The 23,449-nt window shown below is 40.2% G+C and overlaps 2 protein-coding genes across 6 annotated transcripts in view; one reads left to right on the forward strand and one right to left on the reverse strand.

Annotated features, from left to right (window-relative positions):
• Positions 1 to 7,867, forward strand: part of PPARA (peroxisome proliferator activated receptor alpha) — a 45,412-nt gene extending 37,545 nt beyond the window's left edge. For 3 of the 4 annotated variants that reach the window (XM_087764356.1, XM_087764355.1, XM_087764357.1), the window contains exon 9: positions 1 to 7,867. In XM_087764356.1, the coding sequence (XP_087620482.1) occupies positions 1 to 248 (248 nt within the window). In that variant the 3' untranslated portion in view covers positions 249 to 7,867. The other variant, XR_015706268.1, reaches the window with a different exon arrangement.
• The window catches only part of CDPF1 (cysteine rich DPF motif domain containing 1), a 26,881-nt gene continuing 7,608 nt past the window's right edge, over positions 4,177 to 23,449 (reverse strand). For both annotated transcript variants that reach the window (XM_087764358.1, XM_087764359.1), the window contains exons 3-5: positions 20,003 to 20,126; positions 17,634 to 17,745; positions 4,177 to 11,713 (exon numbers count right to left, since the gene is read on the reverse strand). In XM_087764358.1, coding sequence (XP_087620484.1) covers positions 11,564 to 11,713; positions 17,634 to 17,745; positions 20,003 to 20,115 — 375 coding nt within the window. In that variant the 5' untranslated portion in view covers positions 20,116 to 20,126 and the 3' untranslated portion in view covers positions 4,177 to 11,563. The remainder of the gene's footprint in view (positions 11,714 to 17,633; positions 17,746 to 20,002; positions 20,127 to 23,449) is intronic.

The following is a 23,449-nucleotide window of genomic DNA, read 5'->3' on the forward strand; positions in this document are numbered from 1 at the left end:
ATCGTCCTGGTCTCGTAAATGTAGGACACATTGAAAAAATGCAGGAGAGCATTGTGCATGTACTGAAACTTCACTTGCAAACCAACCATCCTGATGACATCTTCCTCTTCCCGAAACTTCTCCAAAAAATGGCTGATCTCCGACAACTTGTCACAGAGCATGCTCAACTTGTTCAGATAATTAAGAAGACTGAATCTGATGCACATTTACACCCTTTACTACAGGAAATCTACAGGGATATGTATTAAGGATTTTTAGTATTTTTTTCCACGATATTTAAAGACAAGAGCAATACTAATAACAGATGGGAGCAAAACTACTTGCACAGTTACCTGCTGTTCACTCAGTCCAGAGCATGAAAAATCTAAAAGCTGGGTAAATGGAGCGTTACACTTCTTTTGGTTTGGGATCTTTTGTCTTCTTTTGAAAGAGTTCTGCAGAAAAATACTGATTATAGTGCTCATGAAGTGTCTTAATGGTTCTTTAATTTGGAAATTTGCAGATTGGTAAGGAGTACATATTTGTATAATAAATCAGAATGTTAAGTAACAGACATGAACAAAATTGCATTTCCTCTTGGCTTAGTCATTTTAGAATTAATATAACAAATTCAGCAAATTCTCTCCAGGTATATGCACAATCATGAAGATTATGCACTTTTGGCTAATGGTAGTAACTGAGAACCAACTAACACTTTTTCTTACAGCAGTCAGTCTAGGTGTATCAAATGGTTGGATGTCACTGTACATACACTTGAAAAAAAATTTGAAAGACCTTTGATCCGCTGCTGCTTTAATTCCATGAAATGCAGTACAGCCTCATATAGTATTATATTAGTATACCTTAGGATTAGCATGTTTAAAAGAGGGTTCTTCTATGAAATGAAATAAAATCAGAAGAGTTATCTAAAATACAGCAGAGATGCTCCGTTCAGGTGTTTCTTGAAGAGTAAATGTGATAAAGCAATGGAACCCTTTTTTCAGAAGTGTTTTAAGGAAACATGAAAATGTCTTTGAGGAAAAATAACATCATACCACGTGTATTTTGGAGAACTTGTAGTAGCTCAAGATGCAGTTTTGAACTTAAAAATACTATTTTGAATTAGCAAGAGTTGTGGAGAGACTGAAAAATCTGATCCTAGCCCAGAAAAAAGAATTTTAACTGTGTGGCATTCTAGTGCAGTGATAGCTTACTCTGAAGAAATGATTGTATAGGAAAGGCGCCTTCTTTCTTGATAAGTATCTTGGCAGTATAGAGTTGTTTGGACCTGTTTACTTTCCTGATGCGTACACGGTTTTGTTTTTTGCCAGTTATCCACTCGGATGTATTTCTTTCTATTCCTTCTTAGGCCTTGTCAATAGAAGTATTAGTTAGATTATTTCACCAAATTTTGTCCTTGTCCATACAGCCATAGTGGATAAGGTGACAATATTACCAAGAACAGCATTTGTAGGTGTTGATTGTGTAATATTATGAAAGAGAGCACAGTTGAGGGTAAGTTTATCATGTTCCTGAGAGCAAACTATGATTTTACAATAGTACTTACTCCCGATGCAAAATAAGCCATAAGGAAACTGCTTGACTTTGCCATTTTACAGGATCTTTTATCAGAGTACTACACAAAAGTGCTAGTTGCATGCAAGACACTATGCTATTTCTTTTTTTTTTTTTAATATGGTAACTTCACATTATTATTATTTCCTTATTTTCCTATTTGTTTCATAACCCAAGGATCTCAGGAGCCAATCTTAGCATTTTCACAAGTTAAGCTTGCAGTGGCACAGGAGGACACTTTGTACTTTTTTTATTGTAGCACGTTTGAAGACTTCAGAATCTTAAACCTTCACTGCAAGAATTAAGTAAGATCGAGAAAGTGACAATATCACACTATGATTCTTATTTTAGTCACAACGTTTGTTTCTTTACAGGCCCGCTGGCATGGCTAGACACTGGATAAATTAGAGGTTTAAAAGCAATTTGGTATTTATGCAGGCGACGGTCATTAGCAGAGGTTTTAGTGTCAGATATATTTAGTGTAAAATATTGAAGCACAGGCCTCAAATGTTGGTGACCAGCTGGGGCAGGACAGAAACGCTAAATGCGTGTGCACAGAACTCTTTCCCCTTCCCGGTCGCCAGTTGGCAACGGGACGACTCGGCCTTACGTTACAGCTACTTCTAACACTTCACTAAGAGAAGATTGTCGGTCTTACCAGGAAACAGCAGATGAGAAATAGGTTGTCTTTCTTACAGCAGTACGTAGTATGCCCTCAGAAATAAGAAGAGGATTTTAGCAATGATGCTGCTTTATTTTTCAAGTCAGCCATGTTTTACTAAGGAACTGTGGGGTTTAGGGGTAAGACATTGAGCACCGAAATAATTGATACACAATATTGCTTACTCAAAAAACACGGTCAAAATAGCAGCCATTCTGTGATGGCATACTGAAACTCTAATAGCCAACTGTTTTAAGTTCATCTTCTAAAAAAAGTACAAGCTGAAATTTTTTTCCCCCAAAGCTCAGATTTATGCAAAAGCCAATGTCAAAGTTGTTGTGGTCCATAGTTATGGTGTGCTGGAGTTTCTCAGGAGAGTCAGACACAGTCAGTGTGGACAAGAACTATTTTTCCTGCTCGTGTTCTCAAAAGTGGCTAAAACACTTTACTGAAACTTTTAAAAAACATGGAAAACGTAATAATAAATACTTAACTTCTCAGCAAAACCATAAAGAATTGAAAACAGCATCATTCAGTGGAAGGCATTGTAACAGGCCTGTAACAGGTTCCTATTACCGGCATTAGGAAAGTGCGTGATTTGCATTTTCCCTGTTCCAGATCCATTTTGTTTTGTTATTTGAAAACCGGCAAGCATTTTTTGACTAGTTCCTTGGACACTGAAGTCTGATTTCTGTTTTAAATTAAATTGCAGACCTTTAATGAAAAAAAATGGAAAGAACGCATCTCTGAATTACAGAAATATGAACAAGATGTTAATGTAGCCCAAAATTCTGGATAGATTCCACTGCCCACGCTGCTGCATTGTGCACATATCCGCAGTCTCTTCAAAGAACGACACAGGGCAGACGGTTCGCTCCCCAAGTGTTAATGGGCAAAAGTTCTTAATTTCTACATTAAACTTCTACCGAAGTACCTTAGCTACTTCGGTAGGTGCTGCAGCAGGCTTTGGTCAATTGGATTTCAAAATTACTCCATTAGCGTTAGGGTTTTGGGGTTTTTTTTTTTGATGTTTGCAGTCTGAACTAGTTTGAGATACATTACTGGGGAGCCTTCAGCATCTCCGCCTTGTACAGATCATCTAATATTTTAAAATACCCATTCTATGGAGGGAAATAAAGCGATCAGATTTTAGGATTAAAGAACTATTAAAGATTTACTGGCTTGTTAGATATAGTTTTGATCTGATTCTTATCAACATAACTTATTTTACTATCACAGCACTGAAGAACTCTGGTTAGCAACGAGGTACCCACAAACAGCTTAAGACAAGAGACAACAGATGGATAGAGAAAAGTCCTAGGAAACAGTGGTACGACTTAAGTTTTCAACAAACCTACAGCTTACTCATTTTTTGAGCGTTGTTTGTTCTTTTTTTTAAATTTATTTATTGGGATGCCCTAGGTACTTTGACAAAGGGGAAGAAAAAAAAAAGGAAGGTTTTGTGTCAAGTGTTGGGGAAATCTGATGTTCATTTTTATCTCCTTAAATATTTTTTTTCTTTAAAGGTGTACTGTCTTCAGTGTAACAGCACATAACTGCCATTTAAAAAAAAAAATCAGTTAATTCTACCTTTTTAAATTTCACAATCCCACTTTTATATTAAACACAAATTGACAGACGATAGGAATGTGTTCCACTTACAGAAATTGAATCTTTCTTCGCATTTAAAGAAATCTTCTTTTGTATTTAATTGCCATTCCCGCGTGCCTTTGTGCTTTGGTTCTAGCCAGCTGCTAGAAAGCTGAAGTGTTGCCAAAGAGCATATTTTTGCATTATTTCTGGCCCGCACAGATTTAAGAAATACCAAGCAGTTGCACTAAGTCCGTTCTCGTGAGAGAGCTAGCACAAGTTTGCAAATCAAAGAGCTTATAATAAGCATCTAAACATTTGTTTGTTTATTCAAAGTGCTAAAACTTGGGGAGATTTATTCATCATGAGAGCTAGGTCACGTACTATTAAATTTGAATTTCCGCCTTATTTCTGATGGAAAACCTGGACGACTTACGAACCGTCTCAGACAAAGCAGTTGGAGATTACACTGTAGCTGCCTGTACTGTGTCCGAAGAGGAACAATTTCAGCTCTGTCTCTCCTTAAAAGCATCCCCGTTACTTAGTTGAAAATCTGCAATTACATTTAACAAATGCATTTGCAGCTCTTGTGATATCGCTTAAGCATAAGGTCTTATGAATAATGGTCCTTCCCTGAAAACCCCGATCCTTTAGTAAGTGTTGAAATGTAAGGTGTAGTGTGGTATCGGGTGCTTGCTTATATCTCAAGTTCTTTCTTGATAATCAGTTGCATATAATTTTTTTTTTTTATCTAGGTTTAATCAGCTTTATTATCCTTCTTTTACTAGAGATTTAAATTATATGTGGGTTTGATCTAAGATTATTGATATTGTTATGTACTGTGGGATTTTTTTAATTTAATGTAATACCATTTCTTCATGTTTCAATTTGTAAAATACAAGAATATAATTGCAAGGTATAAAGGTTCACTAAATTATATTGCAGAGGTGCTTTAAGAAAAATATGTAAATTATTTAATTTAAATATTTGTTTCATACTTTATCTTGTGAACCCTTTTGTACAGTGAGGAAAGATTTACTTTTATGGGGTAAGGATGATGGGCCTGAAGTCAAAGACAAACTGGTATTTATTCCTGTCTGCGCTTTATTACTGTATCATTTGTGAAGAAGTATCACAAATTCTGCAACTTATCAGTGTTTGGTCTTGACGACTGTAACAAAATTTCAAAATATATTGTCACATAGAACATAGACTTCCTTTTATTTAATTTTAATAAAAGTAAGTCTGGGTGAGGAAGAACTGTAAGCCCAAAATCGAGTTAATATTTTTAACATTTTAACTCGAGTTCACCAATATGAAAGAGAGTGTATAGAACTAAGTTCATCTTTGCTTTACAGCCTGGTAGTTCATTTTCCTTACAAGTTTGAAAAGAGAGCTAAAAAGAGCTAGATTACATTTTCTGAGGAACTGATTTGTGGCTTACTAGAAATAAGAATGTGTGCTCAGGATTATTTCCTGCTACCTGCACTGAGGTTGAGCTGCAGTTCTTTATAGGTGTATTTTAAAATACGTAATTTGGCAGCGCAAAACAAAATGTTGAAATGCCATTATTGGCTTTTCTATAGGAGCGTTCCCTTTATGATTTCAAGTAGAGATGAATTCAGAATCTGTTCATAGGGGTTCTGTGTCCTGTGATTCAGGTGTGACAATCTGTGCCTACAGCATTCCTGCTAACGAATCCGGATACAGGAACAAAGTTACCTTTTACAGGTCGGCCTTTTATTGTGCCGTAGGCAAAACACAGCATCTAGTACAAGCACAGCATATTACAAATGTTCCCGCAATGATTTGTGGTTACTGCATTTTATTTGTAATTAATAGATAAAATTTTATTTCCCCAAATGGCTGCAACTTGACATTTTCACTTGCTCAGTGTCACCATACCAGGCGTATTGTCTACTAAGATGTTTGTGTCATATTTGTAAAAGCTCTACGGGACTTCCTTGCGGTAACCTACAGCTACTTCTTTTCTCAATTTCGTAGGCAGCAATGAAAAAAAAAACAACTTTAAAAGCTACTAACAGATATGTCACTTTACACTGTAAATACGTGACAGAAATTCATTGTTAACTAAACCCATCCTAGGGCAAGGGTGTTCCCTCTCTTGTTTTCTCTCATGTGCGTACAGGTTTTTTAGATCTTTTCCAGCTTCTGAAGCTGTTTTGGGTTTTTTTTTTTCTTGAACTCCTTTATTGTGTTAGTCGATCTTGTCAGATTCCATTGCAAGGATGTTTCAAAACAGAATTCCTATTGCAAGGACCTCAATTTCAGATGAGTTGCCTCTGCCCAGGGGACAGGCTGCATGCACAAAAGAGATTAAGCTGATTACAGGCTGGGCCTTAAATAAGGACTGCAAGATCAAGTGCAAGGTACTTATTTTTAAGTATTTTGGTATATTTTCTCAGGTTGGATACGCAGGTGCAGTAATCCCTATTGCGGAAAAGACACCAGCCTTATGATCAATGCAAGAAGCTTCATGGCATTCTTTACGCTTGAAAAAAAAATGGTGGTACGGGAAAATACTAACCAACCGAAATATTGGCAACACGCAAGTACTGCATTCTACCCCTATTGCGTAGGAGTGCAGTATAATCATTCAAAATCTGTTTGCGATGTGCAACAGGAACTGTAAGAAGGTTAGCAAACCTCCTGGTGGGTGATTCATATGCAAATAACCACGTAGAGCGCTGCTCCGATCCCCACCTCGTTACCCCTGGCACGCTCGGATACTCCAGGTGTATTTCGCCACGCGGTAGCGCAGGGTTGGCTTCGTGGAGACACAGTGCCTTTGCCCTCCTGTTGGCGACGGAGCCCTTCGCCGTGCCGCGACGGAGCCGTTTGCCGTGCCGCGTGCTCGTTGAGGGGCGCCTGTGGGCGCTCGGCGGCGGCGCCCTTCGCGGGCGGGTGCGGAGCAGGCCGCTGTGGCTCTGCTGCGGGGGGCCTTGGCGCGGACAGCGGGAGGGAGCGCCTGCCGGGCACGCCGTTCGTCCCGCTCCCCTGGGAAGCGAATCCTGGGGGACAGGTGGGTACGTGAAGCCATGGCTCCATCTCAGTCGCCACAAAACACTTTCCTCCGGTTTCAGAAGTGGAAGAACATTTGTGGCTTTAGTTCTTTCTTTAGTAATAACAAGTCTAATCAACGTTTTAATATTACGGATTTTAACAAGAACACCCCTCTGACATGTTTGACAAAGTCTGTTTTGTCAGCTCCTCGGATGAGCCGCGTTTCGTATTGCTCCTGCTGTTTCACAGCTTTTACAAACAATTGTTCTGAATTTTCCTTAGGAATGTAGCACAAGAGTTTAATTACATCATGATATTAAAACCTTTTATCACGTCTTAAACTGTCTGTTATCTGATGTGACACAAAAAAGGGCATTTTTGTTAACCTTGCCAAACCCTAATCCACTAGAGCTAACAAGTGCTTAATTAAATCAAGATATCAATATTAAACAGAAAAAAAACCCAACGCAGATCACCATTGTTTCCAGTCACCTATGTTTTTAGGCGTTTTTGGGTACGTTTTATTACAGTGAATATGGAACTTAGAAAGAGCAGACATTTCTTGCAGGGAGTAGTCAAACCTAATTCTCATGGAATGCTTGTTTCCCAGTAAAATACCACTAATTCAAGCCAAGTTCCCAAGCTTCTTTCTGTCCGAACAATGCAAATGACATTTTCAAGAATGGAAGCCCTGGTCTCACAGGGATTTATAGGAAAGACAGTGTCTCTTGCACTTGTGAATGTAAAAATTACATATAGCTAAACAGGATGATGCATTCTCAAATGTTACCAGCCTACTGATCTAGGATGAAAAAACTTGAACTAAACATTTTTCGTCTTTTTCTACATTCTGATTTTTTTTCTGTCTCCTTTGAAAATACGAGGTTGAATTCACAGTGTTTGTATAGAGACTGGTAGGAACCTATGTGCTTTAAAAAAAACCAAGTCATCCTTTAAGACTGAATGTAAACGCAGTTAATTTGAAATATGGTTTTGCCTTAATGGTTTTAAAAAAATAAAGTATTTTTAAAAGTGAATTTAATGACTTGTGCTGATCTTTTATTTCCAGGAAAGTAATTCACTGTAATGTCACGGTTTTAAAACATACTTGTTACCCTCTGCTGGCTGCGTCTTGTACGTTATCCAGAGCAGCTGCCAACTCTTAACCGAGTCCCTCATTCACTGACCCTGCACGCACGAGTAACTTTTATGTACACGAAAGTGGTTCTGTTCTGCGCTCTTGTACAACCCCTTACGATCTCAGCTGATAGCTTGTGTCAACGTTTGCAGAAGCGGGACGCGGGGAGTGCAGGGTGCCGGCGCACCTGGGAAGGGCGACGCCCGTTGCTCCTTCTGCGGTAGCGCCGGTGGCACGAGCCTGTGTTCTGCACTGCTCCACTGTAATTCAGAACTTGAAGGATTTTGCCTTAACCCGATTTGCCTTAATTTGGTATACAAAGCCCTGCTTCAGAAAACCCTTAGCTGCTTAACTTTATACCGGGGAGTAATCATGCTGATTTTCAGTAGTGAACAAGAGTGGATAAGCAACCTTCAGTGGGATTGGTGCCCAGAATTTTTTGGGTTAGCATCAAATACCTGTTAACAAATTGTATTAAGTATGTTTACTAATAATAAGATGTGTGTCTTGCAAGGACATTTTAAAGGCAGAATGATATTTGAAGCATCTTTAAAGTGCTGATACTTAGAGATTTAAGACACGCCTTTTAAATTAGGAATGTGTACGTAGCATATGTATGCAAATCGCACACATATTTATATATATATATATATATTTCATCAGTCTGCTGACCCACTGTCCTGCCGTGTCCTTCCATTCTCATTGACGGTATGACCAGCCTGACACGTTTGTTGAATTCAACATGCAGTGAATGCGCTTCTGCATGAAGTGTAGCATACTACCTAATTTGATAGGCATGGCTTCAATTGAATCCGTCGGGAGGGTCTGTCACAGATAATTGTTTTCCTTCAAGAATCTGGGGATTTATTAAGCTGGTAAGAGAGTGCTGAAGCAAAAATTACAGCAGAGGATAAAGAATCACATTTCTTCACCAGCTGTGCTCAGGAGCACTGAAGGCCTGATTTTGAGCAGCAGAAAGTACGCGGAGAACCTGATGAAACCAACCTGGGAAGGCTGTGCGTATCTTGAAGAGTAGCCTCATGGCTGGTGAGTCTGGGCATGACGGCATTTGGTCTGGGAAATCACATACGTACCAAAACATTATGATGCAGAGATCATAATGCTCGTCTTCAATGGGCATATGAGAAGGTGGAATAAGTAAGTTTTAACAGCTGGGCACAGATGATAATCTTTTGTCATCCCAGGAAATACCGTATCGCATGTAGGTCAGCCTTCTTTCCCTAAAGCGTGGACCAGAGGTGACAGAACACATCTGACGGCCCTGGGCTACCGAACCACTTTGCGGTACTTGCTGGAAGTATGCTTTTCTTCACCTGAAAGGTATGCATAACCAGGTAGCTGTGAAGCAGAGGTAGCCTTAACTTGGCTTCTCCTGTTGTACTCGAGATAAATAAATGAGCTGTACTGGACCAGATTAAAAATTCTGTAGTTACAGATGCTGTTCCCTTTTAATACTGAGTCTACTCCCCCTCTGGTTCAACTTAACAAGTACTTAAAGGTAGGGTCATTTCTGAGGGCTTTAAATGATTCTTCTGTCATATCATGATGGCACAGATAATGACTATGAATAAACGAGTTTTAGCTGCATTTTTCGTGAAGGGCACAGAGGAGGTTGAACAGGAGGGAAAGCAGCTCAGCGACACTGGATCCTTCCCAGCACATTAGTGGGCGCATCTCCCCGGCCCACGACAGACTTGCACGTCACGCAATCGAGAGGCATGTTCTCATTTAGACGGGAATTGCGCTAGCCAGGCTTTTAAAACCTACTTTCAGGCTGAGAGTTAAGATACAACCTGTTGCAAACATCATAAAATACAGCAAATAAAATGTTTTTTAAAAAGACATTTGCTGGTATAAACATATCTCACGTAACTATGTTCTTTTTTTGTCAGCTTGGTTATAAGACCACAAGTTTAAGGCGCAAAAGCGCTGTGAGTCTCTTTCTAGCATCTCTCTTTCTCTTTACGGTTGTGGCTTTAGCATAGGATATGCCTCTGTTATTTGTACAGAGGAGACAGATACACTACAATTTTTAAAGTCAGCGTGTCTAACCTGAAACTGAAATTTAATACCACCCATTTAATGTCACTTTCTTTGAAAGTGTAGTCTCTTGTTACCGCAAAAAGGGACGTGAAATGTTGACTTCTAACGTATCTTTTTTTCCACGATTAAAGATGTGTACGTATTTTATGTGTTAAAGCACCTAGAGCTTGAAATGCATACTAATAGGTCCATTACTGCTCCTCTAGTAACCGCAAGAAATTCCAGTTCTCAACAGAGGACACCAATATATTACCTTCAAAAAAAAAAAAAAAAAAGATCGATCTTAGGACACTCCGATGTCCTAAAGAACTAAAAATAACTCATTGAAATAATGCTGATTTCTTTTAACAGACCCACGGTTCATTCTACTAAAATGATCAAGTTTAGATGTTGACAAATGATATGGATGGAAGAGTTGAGAAACAGATGTTAACCAAGGCATTAACAGGTTCTGAACCAATGACCAACAAAGCTTGAGTAAATAATGTGAGCTGGTGATTAGGGCGCATTCTAGACATATCCTTAAGGTGTGTGACTAAGTGGTTTCACATAAATGCCACCTAAATCTTCCTTGTAATTAAGACAAAGTCAACACACATAACCGTGAAGCTAATTTTTGAGCTGAACAAACTGCTGTTTCCCTAAAACTTTTTTACCCTTTTTTGACTGAAACTATGCTTCTGAAATCCCTATTCTAGCTGCGGTTTAATTGCTCAGTTCAGGAAAGAATTGAGCTCATTAACTGAACTTTTCTATTTCCAGATTAAGTGATGTCAAAGTGAAAAGGAAGTAATCTTTACTTGTACAGCATAAACTAGACGTATTAAGGGTCCTCTCCTGTTGCTGTATTGACGTGGACTGGAAGATTGAGTGGGAAGTGACTGCAAGTGCAAGTGACTTGTAGGCATCTTTTATTCTAAGAGCACCTACCTTCAGAAGGCTTAATGCTGTGATAGTACTGAGATTATAATCTTGAAGAATCTAGATATTTCTGTGGGTATCATCTGGGACACCTTCTCATAACAGTTTTATTTTAGACCTACTTAAAAATAAAGCTTTGAATTCCTTGCCTACTGTAATCTTATTAGGACAGGACTGTCAGGTTAACAATTGGTGTATACTGACTTTCTTGGATGTATACTGAATTAAGCCAGATAAATCTGTCTTGGATTTTCATAACACTGTAGGAGTGTCAAGAACAACACAAAACATTAAAATAACAAGTGCGAAAATTTGGACATGGTTCCTACGCCATACGCTGCTTAGTTTGTTACTACACGCGTTTTACGTGGTGACAACAGGCTTGTCTGCCTGTCTTTCTGGCTCTTCGACACCTTAAGGCCATACTGCTGGCAGTATGCGATCGCTGCATGATGATGTTTCAAGCCGAGCCAATTGTAAGGAAATGTGTTACTGTGTTGTGTAGTAGTGAGCTGATGAAGGTCACTTCTTTAAAAGGAGCAACATGATAGTCTCCAAAAGGGGAGAGGAGAAACCCAGCCAACGAACTGTCTCTCTTGGTCCCTCAGTATTTATGTTCTTGTATCTGTTTTTTTACAGGGGAAGGACTTTTGTTGGGGCTTCCTCTTATCCATATCTTCTTGTATTTCCAAAGGAAAGGCCTTCAGGTTTTCATTCACACAGGGGAGGCAGAACCTTTTGGAGTAGAACAGACTACATTCCTGTAAAGAAAATAACATATTAGCAGGATACACAAAATGGAACTGCTTAAGTTCCAGTCTCATTAAACCACATTTATATTAAGAATTCTTCTAAATTAAATTGTTCTTCTAGGTTGAAATATTCCAGTAATTCTGCTTCTTCCTATTCAATAATTCTAACATCTGGTTAGAGCTAACTGGGTGAAAAATAAAAACCGGGTCTGTAATAATCGCTAAACAAATCAACTATCATGTTGCTCCTTTTATCATCAGCTCACCTGCTACAGAGAACAGTAGCACATTTCCTTACAACTGGCTTGTCCTTCAAGCATCGTTCATGGTCCTCCTGGTGTGATCACTAAATTCCAAACAGGATTTAATGGGTAAGCTAGAGCTGGTGTTGCTGATGGATTATTCTTGGAGAGTTAAACATGAATAAAGGCATCAGTACGGATGGATCAGGACATCTTTCTGGGAGTAATGGATTCCATGGGTTTTACCTAAATAGCAAAGTCTTCCTCTACAGCTAAATCTTAGCTTACGAACATTTCTCCCTCCTGGGAGGATCTTCCGAGTTCCTGCACTGGCATGTGAGACCTGAAGTCTCAGAATGCTCTTCCTCACCAGTCTCCACAAAATGGCCTAAAGGCCCCCACCAAGTACAAAGAACATAGGCCAGGGGCTGTAGGCTCTCACAGACTTGAGCTGCATATTTTTCCATAACTCTCCAAAAAACTATTCTTCTTTCTATTAATCTGTGTGCTTGTATTGCCCTAAGAGAATACTAGAAAGTATAAGTATTTTATCAATATCATAGAGGTGTCCAATAACCAGAACAGCTACATGAATTTAATTCGGCTGAGACAATTCACTTGAGATTTCGTCCATGAAAAACTAAAAACATACTCGGTACTAAAGCGTGAGCTGATGTCTCTTCTCTGAATTCTTGATGGCAAAGTATAAAAGCTGTTGTGCACAAAGAAGGTATTTTCCCTGCCCTTGAAATGGAATGACACTATGATCTGACACGTTTTGTTCACAGTTGGTTTGGTTAGCAAGTGTTACAGACCCAATATTTATTTTTCAACCAGTTAGCTCTAACCAGATGTTAGTTATTGAATAGGAAGAAGAAAAACTGATGGAATATTTTAACCTATTTGCAGTACAGAGTTTGGACAACTGGAAGAGAAGCTTATTAATGTATTATTCCTTTGCCCTGCTGCGAGACTGAAGTCCACAGTTCTCCTGGCGTGCTGATTGCTAAATTCCAAATAGGATTTAATGGGTGAGCTGGAGTTGGTGTTGCTGATGGATTATTCTTGGGGATTTAAGCATGAATAAAGACATCAGTTTAGATGGATCAGGACATCTTTTGGGGAGTAATGGATTCCATGCGTTTTTACCTAAATAGCAAAGTTTTCCTCTTGCCATGGTCATTTGTGGCTGGCCTTTCTCTGGGGGCTTGGCTTTGATGATAATTCTGTGTTTCTGTTCTTGCTTTTGTTTCCCATGTCACCATCTGGACTTCAGCAGTGGATTCAGCAGATGATTATATCAAAATCACAAGCCGCCTGCTTCTCTGCGACTTTCAAGCCTGAGGAACAACTTCTCTTCATCTATTGTCCTTTACTGCACGGACTGCCAGGCGCCTTCATATTCAGAGCTAGTGTGAGGCCTTGGTCTCTGAAAAGCCCTGAAACTGGATTTCAGTTGCACAACCTCCAGAGCCTATTGTTTTTTGTCTCTTGGTATCCTTAATACTCTAAGCTGCCAATTAAAAAGGGAAGATTAGAGTTTAAGTTGGCCCTGCTATTCTTGTTTGTATTGCAAAATGGCACACAGCTCCCCCGCCTCCAGGTTAAGTTCATGGCTCCACCGTGATGGACACTGAACCACTGGGCAATGGCAAAGGAGGGGAGAGGCTTTTCCCCCGTTCTGCAGATGGGGATTCTCCGATGTTAAGACGCAGCTCCTCACAGATATACAGGGGCTCAACTTGCATTCTTTCAGCTGAAATGAGTTGCCAACTTTTGCCGCTTTTGGCCAATGGGACTCATGCAAATCATGAATGTGAACTATTGCACATCTGGGTGCTGGGTCCACGTACCCTTAATCCTCTTCTCTCAGTCATGGACTTATTCAGCCTAGCTGTTGTTTTAAAGCACTATGAATTACACTTATTATGTACAGTCAAGCTCTTCTTTGACCATTATCCTGATAGGCTTCTGTGTTTAATCGAATAATTCTTTAACACGTTTCACCCCTTCCATGACCAAGGCAGGAGGGGGCCATTTCAATTTCAAACTTAATAGTCCAATTCAGGCAAAACTGAGCTGCCAAAGCATGCTGCCAGAGTTTATTTCTGTTTTGACATGGATCATGTCTGAAAGTAATATATACAGGGACAGTATACCACACTTGTAAAGGAAACTCTATGTAAAGGAAAGATTCTGCCTAACCGTGTCCAGGATTATCCCGCATGACTGGAAGTTGAGTGGAAAGTAGCTGTAGTGTTACATTTATCACTCAATACCTACAATCATGTCCAAGGTCAGTGTTTAGTCACCTTCTGCTGAGGTGAGCAGTAAGGGATGAAACTTGCTCCCTTTCCTCCTTTCTTGTTCGAAAGCCACCTCTTTTCTTTTCCTATGTTCAGTAAGTGTTGCAATAAAAAAGAAATAACTGTTTCAAATTACTCATATGGTCAGATTATATAATTTCCTTTCCCCTTTTCTGAAAGGGAAGCAGGAAGAAGGGCACTTGACCTTCCTAAGGACTTTTAAAAGCATTTTTATTATCTTCCTTTTTATGGGGTTTTGACATGTTTTAAGACATTATAGATCATCACTAGAATTATTTCCGGTTGGACTGGAAATAATGGCACTTAACAAAACACTGTGCTAAAGATTGGTTCAGTAGGGTGATGTAGGCTGCAAGCTGACTGGAGTAAATTAACTGAGCGAGACTTAAGAGAATATTTGAAGAAGTGAGTTTATGAACATTATACAGAACAGTTGCTAAGTCTTGACTTTCATTGGCACAGCAACTGTAAGGAAAGACACTTCAGCCAGCATGGGTTGTCTCATGAAAAGCCTAAAATCTGATCTGTATCTGAGCCGCCTTAGATACAAAAGCTAGCAAATTAAATCCAATCCCTTTGCCAAATCTAAGATCAGAAAAGTCTTAATCTTGCCACAGGTTAGTCTAGTACTATTTTGAATTAACATAAAAATGAAAGCAACCTGTCACTGAAAACTTTCCATCAAATTGGTCCAGCTTCTTTGCCAAACAGGCCCAAGAAAGCATGATTTTCTTCAGCTTCAATTCTTATAACATTATGGAAACACTCAGCGCAGGGCTGAGTTGATCTACTTGGGTCAAGCACAAGCAGGAACCAAAACCAATCCACAGAGATATTATCCTAACTTTGGCTCTCTCTGCTGCCTCGGGTAAGTTTTTACTTCTCTGGACTTTGAATTTTCCCTACATGAAAGAAAGAGGAATAGTATGTGTTTACCTGCTTTGTGGTGTGGGTGTTTAAAGCACTAATTATCATTTCTGCAGATCTCTTTCAATGTTACCTAAGCAGTGTTGCTAAATACATTTTGAAACCATAGTCATAGGTGTGATTCACTATCTGGCCTGGCCAGTTTGGTAAGAAATTTATTCTCAGTTATTTACAATCAAGTTTTTGCTTTGAGTGATACCACCAGGGGGATCTTGAAGACTCAGATAACAAGAAGTAAATGATTGACATATTTCCACAATAGGCAAAATAGGCAGGAATGTCAAAAAGATTAGAAGAGGCTTCTATTAGCTCACTGCCAATATCCTTTATACATTGCCATGCCCTAGATTAATTGAAACAATTAATAAATCTTTTAAAAGAAAAAGCCCCACCTTCATTCAGAAACGCAGAATCGCAGATTGTGTGGAAAGATACTGAGAGGCTGACACGCTGTATTTCTGACAGATTTAACTGCCAGACTTGGAAATATCTGTTGCATTCTTCATAAATTCAAGACACTTCATTTGGGAGTGAAAATACCTAAATGTGCTCAAGTTTGCTCAAAATGTGTCCAAGTTGCTAATCCTCTGCTGTTAAAAAGGAGGGATAAACCTGACGTGTCAGGGCAGGAATCAAGCTCATATCTGACTCGCTGCACTTGCCTCTTCCTCTGGCTGTGCGTGGGAGTGAGTCAACTACCAGCCAAGACAGGGACATAGTCACTAGGAAGATCTTGCTCACATGTGAGTTTTGCCTCCACACAACTGCCTTGAGCTGCTTGTCTCTGGAAACTTGAGCCCTGCTATCAAAGACGTAACCAGAGAGCACTGGAATTTCATCTGACTCCCACATAGTCCTCAGGTAGTTCCAGAAAGGAAAAAAAAAAAAAATCTCAGTCGCAATCTCTAGTCTGACCTTTTGGTGATTTTCATTCGTTTAAATGACAGAAGAGACTTCAGAAATAGGAAACAAAGCTAATCAGGAGAAAGGTGCTATTGCATGCTCCTCTTAGAACAGTGGACCAAATCCGTCCTTGGTGCTAACTCCCTGCAAGTCAGAATAGCAGCTAAACTCGTCCAAGTGTGCCAATTTCCTTTTGGCTGTGTCTGTCCAACCCTCTAAATTTTGTCAGTGTAATCTGACCCTTTGTTTTGCTCAAGAGAATTTCCTCAAGTCCCCACACAGAAACTGTCTGGCATTGGCATATGAGCTGTCTCAGTTGCCCAGATTATCTCACCTCCTGCTCTAAGGAGGCAAGAGGTGTTACTTCATCCTATCAGAACTGTAATTGGCCACCAAACACGAAAAAAATTTCTACATCTTCACAAAGTCTTTAGCAGGTCTATCTGTTTTAAAACCCCCACTACTAGCTACCTGCAGTAAGCACCATGTCACTGGAGCTGGCCCCTAACCACTGCAATTACAGAATGGGCTGAAAAGGTTGAATTTGAAAACTGCTAAAGCTGACCCTTAAGACCAAGGTGTGCTCTTGCTAACAGCTCATGCTGTTAGCTGCACTCTAGATTTAAGCACGTTACTCTAGGATAGCAACCAACCACTTTGTAAGAGAAGGCCAGGATCCGGCTGCTCTTAGGGCAATGGTGTCTGCTATAACAAACACATGCCGTTGCCCGTGTAAACAATCAGGTGACGTCTCCTCATGGGTTGAGTCATGCATGAGTCCTGACTACTGCATGAGTCCCAAGTCTCTCTCAACCACAGAACTGGCTTGCCGAGGGAAAGGAGTGGAACCTAAGTTTTCTCAGTTCATTGTACTGCCTCAAAGAAGCACTGTACAGCCTCCGGACACTGATAATTGTGTAATAACTTGTCTTCGTTTTTGCTTTGAACTCACAGCAAACAAAGGGGCCAGTTCTGCACTGAGGAGAAGGAATTAAGACAACTGTAATTTTACACCACCTTTCTGGACCGCACTCAGATTTCATAGTTTTAAGGTTGCCTACCAGCTGCTACTCAAATTCATTCTTCTTCAGAGAGCTATCACGGCATTGCACAACTCTCCTCCCTGCCCACTTTCCACATTAGCTTTTGCAAATAGGATGGCAGCCCTGTGCTGTGGATGCAAACCTAGCAATCCATATTCCCTTTACGGAAAAAAATCTGTTGTTGGTATAGCGTGATCGACTGAACCTTAAAGGTCTTGAAGTGATTCTCCCTTGCATTTTCTTGTTCTGAGAAAGCAGAAGAGAGCGTGAGGCTGGACTGTGCTCATCTGTAAACAGAACACTTAAGGTTGCTGATCATTTTCATTTAATACAAAGAGCTTTATCTGGGGGAATCAACAAGAACATACAAGTAGCTTGCCTTAAAAAGAGGCTGTTTGGTTTTTTGCTGTTTGGTCTTTCTCTAACAGGTCACCAGGACTGGAACAAAAAGAAATGATTGAAGAAGCTTGTTTTGCTTGTTACTTACTGTACCAACGCACACTGATCTGCTACACAAACTGCAATGAGACCCAAGGATGAGGAATTTGTCCTTGTCAGGGGTGAAAGGATCCTTCATGACATAGCTTTCTTCCAAAAGCCTGTAAGAGAATAATTTCAGGCTGTTAAGGGTAGATTTCACAGTATGGGAGAGTTGAAATGGGGAAATTGTGGAGGCGGAAAAAGTATCAGCCCTTTCTACTTGAGTTGCTCGGCCTGGTGTTGTACATGAGGCAATGTAGCAGCTATGCAGCTCCCTTCCTCTTCAAAACCAATATTGTGGCTGCCTTCAGTCCTATACTGCACCTTCTATCTGTCTTCCAGAATTAGGGCAATTGGTGATCACCTCAATGTTGTCTTACTAGGTTTTTCTCAGTGCTCTACCTTCAAGTATTCTTATCTTCCATTTTTACGATAGGCACTCCTTTGCATGGCCAACTTCAGTACCTCGTCAAGTTATCATTTCAATTGCACAGCTTCTAATTAGAAGTTCTCTTCCAATGCTGTATGCATGTGAGTATAAAATAAAAAGTTTTTACTGCTCTTAGTTATGTCACTGCAGTAAAACTAAGGTTCCCACCTCTTGCAAGCAAGAGCTACTAGCACAGAACATTACAGTGACCTGAAATACACTTACTTATGTCAGAGACTGTACCATTTGCTTCGGGGTATTAAGGGAGAGCATTTATTAATAATTTGGCAACCTGCTTGGGAAAGACTAAGGCCTTATTCTTCCTAGGAGCTCCAGGCAAAATATTACAGAAGTCAGTTGGGTGTCTGTCCGCACAGGGCACCCTGCAAGGCTGGCTTATTCTCGGACTTATAATCAACTTGGATTCTGTAGTAATATGGAGTACAATACATATTTAAAAGATATTCTGTTAACTCATACTGCCTTCTCCTTGTCTACATACACAGATACACACACACACACACACGTACGTGTGCGTCTGGGAGTGTTATTCCTTTTTCCTTTTCCTCTCTACTAAAAAAAATGGTATGGCTCAAGCCTTCCACTGTTAGGAAAGATCAGGCATCTTAACATGGCAGATCACCTTGTCAACAAGTCTCCTAGTGTACGAAGACTGGGTTACCTTTGCAAAGCTCCCCTTGCAAGATTCACAGTCTTAATGTAGTCATCATCAATACAGACACCTGGCCATTGTACAAGCCTTCATGTCTGGCATGTTTCCTGCAGCATTGCATTTAAGACATGTGAGTAGACCAGAAAGTAAGCCAATAAAGAGAGTGTGTAAAGCTATTTCTTACATGCATACAGAAGTGTTATGCTTCAGCATTATTTTTTTGCTTTTTGAATCTCCACAATCCAAATAAAGCTGAGATGTTAACACTGAGCTTGGATAACCTAAAGTTAAGATTCATGTTCAGCTTTGATTCAGACTCTTTATGAATGGACCTGATCAAAGGTGGGCCATTGCTCTGCTGAGTAAAAGAGGGAAAACCAGTAGCACCACAGGATTTGGAATGATAAAAATACAGCTGCCCAAGGAAAACAGATCTGATCTCAGTCCAAGTAGGTGGTGATCAACAGCTGTTCCCATTATATAAGAAACTGAGCAGTCTTAGTGAGGTGAAATGCTGAGTACACATCTGACTTCCCGTTCCAGTGAGTTCCTGACCATGTTTGCCTGATGGGTTCGTTGATCGGGACGCCCTCAGCAGAGCTACTTGTACATTTAAAGCTAAGAGCTTTGTTTTATGGGGAGTTTAATGTCTGCAGACAAAGTTGTAACTGCTTAGTTTCTGGTCAAACTATCCCTACCTGGAAGAGATGGAAAAGGTTTCAGTCTCCTAAAATATAAATAAGTACTAAATTTCCACACACTTTAATGTCATACAATCTGCCAAAGAATTGTCTAATTCATGCAAAAAAAGTATTGCTGTTCAAAATTCCATGTCATGTCAAACAGCTCGTAAAAAGTGTTTTTACCATATGTATTTAATTCATGCTGTGTTTACGTGTTGCCCAGCTGACACAGCTGGGAGGAAAGGGCTATTCCCAGAAATGCTAGGCTGACAGTCAACAGTATTCTAGTAAAAAAATTACGGTATAGGTAAATAGTAGGGTGGCCAGTGGGGTTAGGAAATAGGTTAAATACAAATCTTTGCATGGTATTGTAGCGGGATGGGAAAGTTGATTTTTGTCTTTGCTATCCACGCTGATAATTTTTAGCATTTCTTCCCTTTGGAAAAAGAAGGTCACTTAAAGTACCAAGTCTCATACTCAGGGGCAATATGGCATGTTACTGGGTTCATGCAGTGCACGTCGTTCCACAGTACAAGGCTTCTAATGGTCATAGCATAAATGAAGTCTGTCATATGAAAGACTGTACTTACACGATAGAGCGCGTGTTTGGTGGCTTCTGCCCATAGTACGTATATGGAGCTGTTAAGCCACATAGCTGACATTTGAACTCTCCTGTAGGCTGAGCTTCTTTGGGAGCATCCATCTTTAAGCTACCTACAAAAAACACGAAAATCTTTTAGCTTCAAAATGCAGTACTGGGAACATGCCTGCAAGAAGATTAAGCTGATGTGGGACATCTGGCTATGCAAATTAAAATCCAATGGAAAATTCACTATTGCAAACTTTGATTAGTAAATCTTTTCTCCCAAATAAAGTTGGTTTTCCGTGTCCCAGTTAAATTTCAAAATTCCTTACATAGGTTTAGAAATTGCAGCCTAGGAGCCTAACTATAAAAGTTCACATATTAATTTAGAACTTGATCCATAAAAGAATTTAGGTAACAAAGTGTATGGCTCTGACTGAAAAAGCCTTTGCTCAACCAAGGCCTACGCTCCCTAAGCGCTTCCCAGGAAACGACTCCCTGTCTGCTGTGCAGAATCCCAATGCAGTTCTGCAATGCCTGTCTCCTCCCACAAACTGCAAATGGAGCCATGAAAGGGTTTGGGACCCCGCTCAGGAGGCAGGTGCCAGAAAGGTAGGTGTTGCAATGATTTGCTATGTCTTTTTCTTTGCTTCTTGTTCACCTTTGGATAGAATTTTGGGAGCTTAACTCTGGCTCCCTTTTCTTATCTGCCTTCCTATGGAAATGAGGCTGATGTAATCACCCTGTGCCTAGATAGAGTGTTGGCCCATTCAAGCCACACAGGACAGCGGAGGAGGTACCTTCAAAAAAGTTGGTCCTATAACATTTACGAAAATAGGCAGAAGAGGCAGACTCTGCTTTATCCTCATGGAGGATACCCATATATTTCTATAAATCAGAGAATCTGCACATGGGAAAGCTGTTGTCCATCTGTCTGAAAGATTTCAGACACCCCTTACAAAGGTGTAGCTATCAGTCACGAGATATAAAACGTAGGAAGCCGTGCTTCATCAGCTTTGGTCCTTACAAGATGACTTGTTTAAAATCTTGGCCATTGATTTACATTTGGGAGCTTATCCTTCACTGATACCACTTGAGTTGAGAGTCACACCCTGTGGTTTTCAAAAAGCATGGTATGGCAAGTATGCTTTTAGGACTGATTTTGGTATGTATGCATGATCAGATAAAACACAGCTAACCATGTGCATGGCCAAAATTGCACCGATTTGTGAATGAAATGGGATCGCTTGTTTGCACACTGGATATCTTCGCTCACCTGCACCATTTTCTTGAGCAGACACATTCACCTTGCAGTGAGCAAGAAAACTCAAGCTTTTAGCTAAAAGCCCTCACACTTTTCAAGGCATGCAGTTTTCTGCTGCAAACCTGCCACCTCTTTTAAGTGAAGCGGAGCTGGCATCAAGCTGTCAGGAAGGTGAGCACTAGGAACTCGGATTTGGGCAATATCTCAGCAGTTAGGTCGTGTGTGCTCACAGCTGAGCAGACGTACAGCCTGCCAAAGGACAGCAGGTCATTCCCACTCTTCTAGCTTTGCAGTCATACCCTTCCCCCACAGAGCTGATTCAGTTCACTACGGCCATGTCACTATTTATGTTTTAGCTCAGCTCAGGGGTTTTCTTTGGGAACAAATTGCCTGACTGTCCCTGCTTATCACACTTGGTTTGCGTTGTGGAGCAGTCTTAAGGCACACAAACCGGACAGTTTCAGACGAAACTAAACTGAAAGATGTGCTCCATAAGCGCACCTAATACACTCCAACCTGAATGCCCAACTAATGGCCATTCAGCCTACAGGCTAGGACCAGAGGTAGTCTGAAACACCCTAAAACATAGAGAGTGGGCAGCTGGTATCCAACATGGAACACCTTGGTCTATGGTTTTACTCTTACTGCATCACCCTAGTTACTAATGCGGTAACAAATAAAAGAACAACTTTTTTTTTTCTTCCAATGTCTTTTTTTTTCTTGTTTTAGGGAACTAAATTGGCTTGCAGAGGAATCCAACAACTGCTAACAGCAATACAAGGTGAGAGGGAAAACTGCACAGCCAGGAGAAAGGGCAGGCTGAGATGAGGGACCTGTATTTCCCTCTTTCAATGACAGTAAGCTGCTATTTCTGCTCCCTCTGTGTGGTGAAACTGAATCCTTAGAGACATATGCTGCTAAGGTGAATCAGGGGCAAGGTGAAGCAGAGCTGTGACTACTTATCTTCTACTGTTCCAGAAGAACAAGGAGCCCCAAGATCCTCAGAGGTTACTGAGGCTTCGTAACAGACACCCAGTTCAGAAAGCCCTAGCCTGTTAAATCCCGAAACTTAATTTTGGGAATAATCTCCCTTACCCCATCATTCCTTCACCACCAGCCTTTTCACTGCCATTCCTGGCATTTCAGTAGTACAGGGAGTTCTTCAAATGTAACACAAATGGGGCTGGGTACTGGTTTAATAAATAAATCCAACTCGTGAATACCTTAGGCAACCACATTTTTTCGAAAGTGATGTAACCCTTGGATATCATGTGTTTTCCCTACCTCACAGGGATGCTTGAGAGAATTTAATTAACTAAAGTGCTTTCAGATTTTTCAGTTAGATATAAGGCATGTACATGCTACCTGTTTCTCCCTGTGTATTAAAACTGGGATTCTTCAAACTATACACAAACTCAACTAAGAAGTCTGCTTTTTGAACCCTGTATTTTAGGTTTACCAGATAAGTCCCTCAAACATACTTAAATTTACCTTTTCTGTAGGTAGTCAGGAGCAGTACCAAGACACTCACCTGTCTGAATGAGATTCAGTCGCGAACATTGTATGCGATTTTTTGTAATCAATCTTTTTCAAAAAGAGGAAATAATTAACCCCACAAAGGTAGAGTATGGAAAGTCACTTGAATCAAATACAGAAAACCATCATGGTGATCTTTTCTTTAAAATAAAGCAAAACACTAAGAACAACAACAAAAAAAAAGAGTATTTATGGCAGTGAGGATCATAGACTTTGGAATGAATGTGTCCTGATTCCAAGTCAAAATAACAGCCAGCCCTGGGTTCAGAGCTGAAGTACGTTAGATATAGAAACACCTGCTCTCTTATTAGACCATTGGCATGTAGAACAGAATCTGTTCAGTGACTACCACTGGGAAGGAATGGTATCTATGTACAAACAGATTTTTGGCTATGCCAGCTTAAAAGCATATGATCCTGCCTGCAAGGCACACATGAATTTATGACGCTTTCCATTTTACTCCCAGCTTACAAGTCACTGGTATCAGCTGTACCAAGTTTTATTTCACTGGGAACATCATTTGTCCTGAGAGCTTGTCTACACAGCAGCACTTGGGAAAATTAAGGTCACTGACTCAAGGTGTGAAGTTAATACACATGCAGGTTTCAGGGTGAATGCTCCCTTTCAGAAGCAGAGTTTGCTATAAAACAAAAT

Source organism: Nipponia nippon, unplaced genomic scaffold, assembly GCF_047370975.1.
Source record: "Nipponia nippon isolate SJK-2023a ecotype South Korea unplaced genomic scaffold, ASM4737097v1 scaffold_3, whole genome shotgun sequence".
Taxonomy (NCBI): domain Eukaryota; kingdom Metazoa; phylum Chordata; class Aves; order Pelecaniformes; family Threskiornithidae; genus Nipponia; species Nipponia nippon.